This window comes from Polyergus mexicanus, unplaced genomic scaffold, assembly GCF_030449975.1.
Source record: "Polyergus mexicanus isolate NDT 795.1 unplaced genomic scaffold, iyPolMexi1.0 SCAF_18, whole genome shotgun sequence".
Taxonomy (NCBI): Eukaryota; Metazoa; Arthropoda; class Insecta; order Hymenoptera; family Formicidae; genus Polyergus; species Polyergus mexicanus.
Window position 1 is genome coordinate 3879770 of NW_027223338.1, and position 10512 is coordinate 3890281.

The window sequence follows — 10512 nt, forward strand, 5'->3', positions numbered from 1 at the left end:
GACGCTTTGTCTCAGGAGCGTTCGTATGTAAGAATGCCCAAATATAATAAATAAGACAATATTTTTTTTAATGCACCGCGAAATTATCAAAATTCTAAAAGTTTTTCTTCAATATTTTATATTTCATTGATATAAAATATTGAAGAAAAACTTTTAATTATAGAGAAGTATTGTCTTATTATTATATTTGGGCATTCTTATATACGGACGTTCCTGAGACAAAGCGTCGCGCTCCTTACAATTACGCATATCTGGCGACTCGTTGCTAACGCACGAGCGGTGAGTGGGGAACAATAGATGTGAGTCACGAAATTGGGCCAAAATGTGCAAGTAAATCCTAGCACTGACTTATATGATAAGTCGTTGAACAGGGTTCTTATTCCTACCGCAGCATCTTTATTCCTATGTCGCAACCGTCAACTCGGAGTTTCACGGTGACTACTCAGGAGCCTTAAATAAAGAATTTTTTAAATATTTAATATACACAAAGAATTATTTGAAAAGTGCAAGTTTAACTAAAAAGAACAAACTTATAAATCTGTAGGAAATACAATGAAAGAAAAAAAAGCAATAGTCAAACACACATTTTATTTATTTATGTATATAATTGATTATATCAAGTATGAGATAAATGTTTCGTAGAATTAAAGAAATATACATTTCTTATATTTGTTTATATTTCGTGTTAATAATTCTACTTTGGAATGACCGGATTAATATTTAATCCGGAAAGCCGAATTATACATGTTACGGCGTTATTCCCGTAGTAGTAGGAATAATTGTATCTCAGGACGTATGAATTTTCTCTATATTTATGTGAGCGATGAAGCGGAGCCTCATTTGCAATGCAGGCCTCAGTCTTCGTATAATACATTCCACTTCATTCTTCATCATATCACCAACAAACATGTACTTGATGTGATATCTGTTGTAGCCATTAAGGAAGATATATGTAAATATTGTAAATGAAAAAGATACATGTATGTATTGATCTGATCGTAAAAATGCTTGATCCGATAATAAAAATATTAGATGCGCGATATCTTTCGAGTGAAATTTTATAGAAACGTATTATTCTTAATTTTATATAACTCGTTGCTATTTTACATGTACTTTTTACAATCTTTTGGCTGGATATATCAAATGAAAAATAAATAATAAAGATATTTGGCAAAACTTATTAAAAGTGTTAATAAAGCTCTAATGTAAAAAACACAAATCTGAATTTTCGCGGGCCATTAAGAACCAGTACAGGTCAAAGATTATATATATAAAGGATACAATAAATCACAAATGGGATCCATATAATTCAAATGTGCTTGAGTGTGGTCAACTCGTTCCAACATCTCATACAAAGAGACGGCGAGTTCAACTACGCAATGTGGCCGTTCCGCATTAAATCTTGCTAATGTAGGGCCGATTAAATGGCAAGCATATATCAATTGTTCTTCGCTGCTCACAACTGGCTGCAGTTTCTCTTTGATAAACCTGTAAAAAAATATTTTTTCATTAATTTATAATACAATACGAATACGCGATATAAAATAACGAGTATAATAATGCTATAATAGAATTTCTATTTCTAAAAACTACGAAAATATTAAATCTGTTCATTTCATACATGGGATCAGTACTTACTGAGGCATTGTTGTAATTTGTCCTACACCTGCATGATGCCATACTGAATGTGCCAGTGCGAGCATGTAACTGTACTTATTTTCTAATAAGCTGTTATGTGTAGTGTTGAAATTGAACATCTGAAATGGCGTCAAGTTATTGTATTGCCAATTAGCCAGACCAGGACTGCTGATGGTCTCCACTAAACGCTCATGTAATGCTGACCAATAACATTCCGGCAGCGCCGCTAGCAGCAAACCGACGCAATTTATCCACAAATGTATTTCGTCTGATGGTACAACAGTATATCTGTGTAAATAAAGTTATACATGAAATAATTCGATGATTACCATCACTAAATTGTAAGCAAGTTTGAAAATAAAAGAACAGTACCCTTTAGCGACAACGTCCAATAGAGAATTAGCTACTAAATTTGCAGCGACTGGAAGAGCCATAAGTTCCACACAAGTTACATATAACGCATGTGCTGCTGGATTTGGAAATTCGTTAAACCTCCAATCGGTAGCAGGGAAATAAGCCGTGCCAGACATTGCTTTAACATACATGTTTGGTTAAAATGAACCACTTACTTTGTCTGTCATCTCTTTTATAATTTCATCTTCGTTAAAAAAAATTTTTTAATTTTTCGGAGTTCACATTAATACAAAAATAAATAAACTTTTGATTTATTTTTAATCTTTGGAAAATAAATAAACTTTTGATTCATTTTTAATCTTTGGAAATTTTTTTAGAAACTTTATGATTGTAAAGAAGCTACATATCTTTCAATTTGAAAATCAATAATAAAAATCAATAATAATAAAATAAAGATATAACTTATCATATGTAACAAAAATTTTTGTTGCTTTACTTTCTACGATCCTTTGTACAAGACGAATGTAATAATCCAATTCTGGTATCCATTGCACTGCTTCATCATTAAAAAGCGTCATATATTTTTGATAAGCTTCGGAAAGCGCCCATCCTGGTGCTCTGATTTCCCGCAATGATCCCAAAACAGCAGACACTAATCGACGTTTCAGCAACGGTCGATCTCGCAATTTCCTTTCATAATAATGCAATGTATTGTAAAGGTATGTGACAGGCCGGTCTAAAAATATTAATAAATCGTAATTATTTCTGATAAAAATAAATTTTGATTTGCTATGCAATCTGCACATTATCGAAAAAAATCTATTTCTTCTAATTGTAAAACAGAAAAAAAGATACACTTGAAGAGATTCGAACAATTTATTAATTATCACGCAAAACAATAGAAAATTTTTGATAGTTCTCGTTTTGCAAAGATGATTTGACATACCGTGAAATTTGTACAAACAGCCCAAATGTTCTAACAGTATCTCCAAACTTTTAATAACAGGTGGAATCTCCAAATATCGATGCACTACTATGTCGAAAACCGGCAAGAAACGAAGACACACATTCCCGAAGTATACAGGTAGACTTTGATATTGACTAGGCCCACCGCTAGTTTGCTCCATAATGCCCTCAGGCGCGAATTTCTCCGGAAATTTCCTGTGAAAGGCGAGATGCTTCTCATGCCAATTCGATTGCTTCCAATGTTCCGGTGAGTTCTCCTTGACGAATTCTTGCAATCGATTTCTAAACTCTGCCGCTTTCAACAGCAGCAGTTGTATAATGAAGAAACACACTTGCGCCTCGTTACCTTCTTGAGTTCTTAACGCCAAACAAAGTATCAATCTATCAATGGTCACTATGTTATACTTCCAGATCATATCATTGATACTGTCGACGCACTTGTTAACATGCTGACCTGCAACACTGTTCGCGAATTCAAACACTAAGTAATCGCAGAATTTTCTAAGATGGGCTGACAATGCTCTGGCACCGATTCTCTCGAGAATCTTATACGCGATAGGACTGATACAATCGGTCTTTAATATCATCTTCCATAAAACGCATAGGAATAACGGCGGCGTGCCGGGCACGGAAAAATGCGCGATAATGTCATTCTCATTGCTCATGGATGACCAATTTCTGTACTCTTCCTCAACCGCCTTGTTAATCTGCTGCTTGTTCTCCTTCGCTATGCTGTTCTGTTGGAAGAATTCACTCAGTACCGGCGGGAAGCACTGCAGGGTGTGATTTGCCCAGGAATGCGGCGTGTTTTGCATGATAGTATTCAGTAATTCCTTGCACCATGTGCCACTAAGACTGTCGGCACCTGTACCAGTCACGTGCATGGAACGCGCTAGCGTTAATACCAACGCCCGATTAAGCTCCTCCGATTCTGCGGACACGAGGGTCTTCGGCTCCGACAAGAACCTGGATAGTTGCGGCTGCACTTCCGCCGAACCCAGACCAGTGATCAGTCGTAGAGCCGTGCTCTCGACACACAGATGAAGCTGAGTTTGGTTGGTCTGCGGCACCGCGGCGAGGCTATGAAGATGCGACAATAACTGGACTCTGTAATGTGGCTGGATGTGATGCATTCTGTAGCTGAACATCTCCAGCAAGGTGTATAGCGTACCCCAGGCGTGTGATTTGAAGACTGTCGGTAGCAATTGACTAATAAATCCCTTGATGCCGAGACTTTCAATCTCTGTGTACACCAATAGTCTGCTATAAGTTTCAACGAGTGCCGGCGCCAGCGCCATATTGCTCTTGGATTGCGCCAATTTAATCACGTGCGTAACGATGCTGTGAATTAAGCTCATCTTGGAATGTACAGTCAATGAGTCCAAGATAGACATCGAGAGCGGTGTCGTTGGACCGTTTGCCAGCGCCGCGGTATTTTGCAAAGTTTGCAAAGGTTGCTGTTGCTGATTCTTTTGTGTACCTAGAATAGTATCAACTAGAGCCGCCATTGGTCTACTAAAGTATTCTTGATTCGTCGAATAAGCGTTGCATAAGAGCGCGATTCGATAGTCCGAACCCATACAGAGAGATGTGTTTGGCATAACTAGATGTTGCAGGAACTCATGATGGACCTTCAGCGTGTGCGGTATAGGTCTATGAATGTTAGAGACCGGTTCAGATTGAGCTTTCTTTAACAAGTGTATCCATATGCATGTAATGGCCATTTGATGAGTGCACAGTGCCTGCGTATAATCCGGGACAGGTAAGGGCTCCTTCTCCGGATAAAGAAGGTCGTACAGTTTCAGTACGGGCAAGAAATTCGACAATGGATTTCGTTGGATGCTACCGGAAATAAATTGCAATAGAACCCACATGAGATGATCCCTACCCTTTCTCAAGTCTCTACCTGCCAATTTATCGTGTATTGCCATAACAATACTTGGGAAACACGCGAATTGGAAGAGGATGAAGTAGATAAGCTGCGAAGATAGATGCAACCACACCCAATGATTAGCAACGGTCCCATCCGTTCCTTCCGCCGGTAAAGATTCGTTCTCAGCCCGTTCCATCGCGAGTATGACTAGTTCCACCAACTGTTCCTCCAAGACAATGCATCGTTGCTTATGCTATTATATGAATAAAAATATATTTAAGTTATTATACAATGCTTTCTAAGGTCATTATACAATACATATAATTTGAGAAATGGATTCAGTATATAAAACTAAAATCTCACATAAACATATCTAATTCTTTTTTCTCATTTTTGTTTTCTCTTTCAATAATTTTTGCATATTATCAACATTTATGTTTATATCTCATATATATTTTGACTTCAAAAATCTTACCTGTTTTTGTAAACCAAGCATTGAACAGACCATATCTCTGCTATATGGCTGCTCTAGAACATATCGTAGCAATTCTGTTTGTGGCTTAAGTAAATCTGGATCGTAAGGTAGGTTTCCTTTCAAAGAAAATTTCAATGTAGTAGGATCCAACAACCAGGGATTAATTAAGTGATCTGCATATCCTGTATGTTCAACTACTGGTAACATCTTTGAATGCCCTACTATAGATACCATTTGTGCAGTGTTTCGAAAACTTTCAACAAAATTAGAGAGCAATTTTGCCAGCTTCTGGAACAAATGTATATATATTTGCAAAACTAAGCAGTGAAAAAGTAACGTTTACTTTGCAAATTTTATGACGTATTTGAAACATTTCTCATAAACTCTTTTCTATGTCTTTATTCAATAATATTCATAAAATATTTTGATTTGTCAGTTAAGTAGCTTATTATTTAACAGCTTAATGAAAATGTTTAAAATTGTACATATGATTCCATAAAATTCAGATTATATATACATATATATATATATTTTGATTCTATGCCAATCTTGTTAGAGTATTTGTTTGAGGGATATTTTAATGTACAACCAATCTTTGGCACAAATCTTATATAATTTAGGAATGTAATATTTTCATATTTTAAATATTATTGAATTTGATTACTTTTATTACTTACCCAATGAGGCCAGTTTTTGCTATCGGGATAAGCTTTCTGTATCTCATTGACAATAAAATAACCTGGCAGTAAGCACGCATTTCTATCGAAAATATATTCAATAACGTTCTCTAAAGCTTTTAATTGTGGTTGAACTGATGCATTTAACCGAGCTGGTATAGTTTGTGCTTTTTCTTTACATCCCTAGTATAAAACAAAATATTAAAAATAAATATATTTTTATAAGTAATTTAAATATTCAATATTTAATTTAGATCGTAAAAAGTATTATGTTCTGCATGCACATTGAAAATATAACCAATTATAAACCATTTATTAATAAGAACTTACTTTCATGATCTCTCTAACTCCTTTATAATCAACTCCGCCAATGATATGTCGTATAAGAACAAAGCACTCAACCCAAAAGTCTTCCAACTGATATTGTAATTTATCACAACTCAATATACATTCACATACTAATCTGAAAAGATTCACAAAAAACAATTTAATATGCTAAAATGAAAATAAAGAGACAAAGACAAAAACTTCTATTTATCTGAAAATATACCTAGCAGGTAAAAAATTTGATTGCACTAAGTTTTGTAACAGTGATAATAATAACTGTAATCGTCTATGGTTAGTCATAGCTGCTGCCATTGAAAGGAACTGACGAACAGCAGCTTCCTGCTGTTCCTTTGTTAATCCAGTCATAACTCCTTTTAGTTCGTTTTGCCATGTTGTTATTTTTTCACTTTCATTGTTAGGCTGATGAACAAGAACGCAACTAAATGCTTCCTCTATCGCTTCTACTTTCTGAAATATATAAAATGTATGAAAAAAAAAATGAATATATGAAAAAAAAACTGCCATGTTTCTTATTCTATTTGTATTCTATTAATATCTTTTTATATCTTAATCTTTAGAATTAAGATTATATCCAAAATTTCATAACAAAATTATAAACAAAAGAAAATAAACATATATCATATATCATGCCTAAAAACAATATTTTTCAACACTTACCAAAATATCATTTACTATACTTGCAATCTGCGTCTCACTGCTCATCTTTTCAATTGTATATATCTGTAATCACACAAAATTTTAATTAATAAGTCAAATATAACTTATAAGAATCAGTTAAATCTCAGACAGCACAGAAAAGTAAAAAGACATTTTAAAGATGTCTAAAAAACAATAAGACTCTTTAAGTTGTCTTTTAGTCATCTTTTACAGACATGCTGCCTGGGATATTTCATAAAAATCGTCAGTATTTTGTCTCCTCTTTATACTTCTCTAAAAATAAAATTAATCGTTCAAAAAATTATGAGATTATAAAAAGATAATACAAACTTTATAATTATAATAAGATTAAAGAATATATTTACCGATCACACATAACCGATCTGATATACTCAAAACTATCCCAAATCCCAACTATTTTGAACAAAATCTATTCATAATTCGTTATAGGACACAGGGCATAGGGCTCTTGCACCTTGCACACAGGATGCGTCATCATCATCAACGTCGCACTTGGGCTGCGTTCCGAAAGCACGCTTATATGCTAAAAGCGTCGTTCTATCTTTGTTATTTTGGAAAGTTGAACAAGGACAAAGCATGCTCATAGCGCTAAAAGTATGCTCCTGGAACGCACCCTTGGTCACTAGCCAATCAACTATTCGTCTGGATAGGCCCTAAACTTCGAAGGAGGCAGAAGAAAGTCTTTACTTCCGGTTTAGATGTTTTGGAGTCGAATGCATCGTATCTAGATATTCATGCATCATGACTATTGATTCCATGGAAATAATAAAATACTGGCCAATCACAGCTGTTCCTTTGAAAAATGGAATGATTAGCCAGTTTTAGAACTACGGATGATTAAACTCACTGATTTATATATCTGGATTGCTGACAGATCTCCTGGCGATGTACCCAATTCTTAGAACATATATAAATGGAAGGGAGATGCCTATTGTTCTCGAAAGAAAAACATGTCCGGAGGAAATAAGAAAGAAAATCATAGTTGCCTCTCTCTTGTGAGTCAAGCGGGGAGCACACACTTTTGCATAAGCGTATAATCAAATTCCTTATGTTTGTGATTATGCGCTTATGCAAAAGTATGTGCTCTCCGCTTTACTGCTAAAAAGTGCGCATGCATGGCGTGGCCGGTTTGGCCCAATGAGAAATAAGGTTATATATATTAGTCACATATATGATGTACACAAAAATATGTATACTAGGGTGCGTTCGACAACGTCAACCTAGTTGAAATTTCATTAATTATGTTGTGTTCCGATTCCCTACCCGGGTGCATCAGATACCCGATATTATAGTATATGTCACGTATATTATAATATTGGGTGCATCCGGGTGGGGAATCGGAAGCCTAGAGTGGGAGTATACCCAGACAGCACAAAACATCCTCAAGATCATCCTGAATATGTCCAGGACGGTTCAGGACATTTGTAGGATGTTTTAAGATATTATTATAAATATATTTATAAAAATTTAATATGCATACATAATTATTTTTAGTTGTGTTGGCTATTTAATATAATTTAGAAATCTTAAGTATTATAATAAGTATTAATGTCCTATAAATGTCCACTGGATAACCCCTGGATGTCCGTAGGATATATCTGCCCTGTCTATTATATTGGATGTCTTTTGGATTTCCAGAGAATATATACATGTGCAATTAATTGTTAACATTAATTTCGTTTAATATTAATAATTGAATTTGATGCGCACATTTTCATATATCCAAAATTATTATTTATTTAATATTTCATGAGAAATGTTACTGTTTGCAACATTCCAAAAACTTTACAAACAATAGTATTCAACCGCTAGTTCGTTTGTTTACCGCTATGCGACATGCGAACTCGTATTTGAGATTTGGTCATGAGAATTATATAAAGCTTGCAAAGAGCAACTGACAGGAAATTACAAATGTAATTATTTTCTATCAGTTCAATTTCTGATTCAATCCCAACATAGGGAATTCAGATATTGGATTGTTTAGAAAATATTACACAACTCAAACCCGGGAGCCAAACTTAAAATATTCATGTACAGCACGAAAGCCTCAAATATTAAAGAACGGTGAACTATTTTTAATATTAGATTTTTAATATTGGCAGTAAATAACAAAACATAATTTTAATTTATATTTAAATTTTAAAATTTGCTCCTTGAAACATACGAAAAATATCCCTAACATATCCTATAAAAATCCTTAGGATGTTCCACAGGATCTCCCTGGATTCTCCAGAGGTTAATATACGGCTATCATTTACTCTTCCTCAGGACATCCAGAGGAGATCTGAGGATTACAATGGGATATCCTGAGGATATCCTACATGTATGTCCTGGATGCCCTTTGGACGTCCTAAGGACATCCTTGTGCTGTCTGGGTAGTTTAGCTAGAACAACTAAAATAAAAACTGTTTTACTATATAAATATACATATCGAACTGTTCCTGCTCAAACACGTTTTTCTCGTTTGTATCCATTTGCAATTATCACTGAAAAAAATATTACGAGAAAAACGTGTTTGAGCAGGAACAGTTCGATATATATATATAGTAAAACAGTTTTTATTTTAGTTGTTCTAGCTAAACTAATTGAGCGATAGGCTCAATATACATTTCAAGGCGCATAAAAGTTAATTATTATATGAGAATAACAAAAAGTACATATACATACCTACTTTTCTATTTCTTCTTAAAATTGTGGGATACGAGTGAAATTTTCATGCTTTTCTAAAGTCCCTTATTAATGAGCTAATCCGATCGCTCCATGGACACATTTACAAATCCAATTAGTCTAGAGAACTTTTTTCCTAGTCGGTTGATATGACTGCGATTAATCCGATTGCAAATCCGAGCTTTGTAAAGTTAGTCGGATCACTTTAACTTTTTAATAATTAAAATTATCTAATCGCTAATCGTTTGGTGGTCGTTTAGTGATGATTGGTAGCCTAATTAAAACGTTTGGTGGTCAATCGTTTTTTTTAAATTAAATAATTAAAATATTGGTGTAAAATTAGCCGGATATTTTTAATTTTTAGTCTAATCGATTAAATCAGGGCTTATTCGATGCAGAATCGTTAGATGGTCATAAATCCTTTATTTAAAACGTTTGGTGGTCCATAATGTATCCAAAAAGTAAAAAAAACTATTTGTAGTTAGGTAGTAGGGATGGCTAACTGGAAGCTGTAAAGTTAGCTGAATAAATATAATATTTACCAACCAATTTTGTTCAAATTGGTCTTAATTGAAAGACAATCGCTTGGTGGTGATTGGTAGTTTAATTACAATGTTTGGTAGTTAATTATTAGGCTACTACGATTATAAAACCATATGCGCTAATCTTGCGCCTGCGCGTGCTTTCGTTGTGTAATGGCTCTCGCAGCCAGCGCGATATCCAATGAGAACTCTGTTTTTCGGAAAAAATAAAGCTCTCATTGGATATCGCGCGTCGCGTCATCGCGCTGGCTGCGAGAGCTATTACACGACGAAGGCACGCGCAGGCGCAAGATT

General features: G+C 34.6%; 1 protein-coding gene across 2 annotated transcripts; it reads right to left on the reverse strand.

The window, feature by feature from the left end:
* Positions 1-589: 589 nt before the first annotated feature.
* Positions 590-7609, reverse strand: Med23 (mediator complex subunit 23). 2 transcript variants are annotated; one of them, XM_070310516.1, is made up of 12 exons: positions 7354-7609; positions 6989-7051; positions 6534-6778; positions 6314-6446; positions 5984-6166; positions 5307-5591; positions 2939-5084; positions 2489-2728; positions 2011-2170; positions 1639-1926; positions 1282-1488; positions 590-925 (listed from the first exon to the last, which is right to left on the reverse strand). In XM_070310516.1, exons 2-12 carry the CDS (start codon positions 7031-7033, stop codon positions 787-789), a joined length of 4071 nt encoding a protein of 1356 aa, XP_070166617.1. In that variant the 5' UTR covers positions 7034-7051; positions 7354-7609; the 3' UTR covers positions 590-786. The 2 variants fall into 2 exon arrangements, with proteins under 2 accessions (XP_070166617.1, XP_070166616.1); XM_070310515.1 differs by having other exon boundaries at positions 5307-5594.
* Positions 7610-10512: the final 2903 nt, after the last annotated feature.

Bases quoted from the DNA above. Each gene is read 5' to 3' on its own strand.
- Med23 (XM_070310515.1), bottom strand. From the start codon at position 7,033: ATGAGCAGTGAGACGCAGATTGCAAGTATAGTAAATGATATTTTG. The intron at 5,595-5,983 runs GTAAGTAATAAA...CATTTGTTCCAG, and splicing joins GCAAAAACTGGCCTCATTGG to AAGCTGGCAAAATTGCTCTC. The intron at 926-1,281 runs GTATCCTTTATA...TGGCTACAACAG, and splicing joins GATCCCATTTGTGATTTATT to ATATCACATCAAGTACATGT.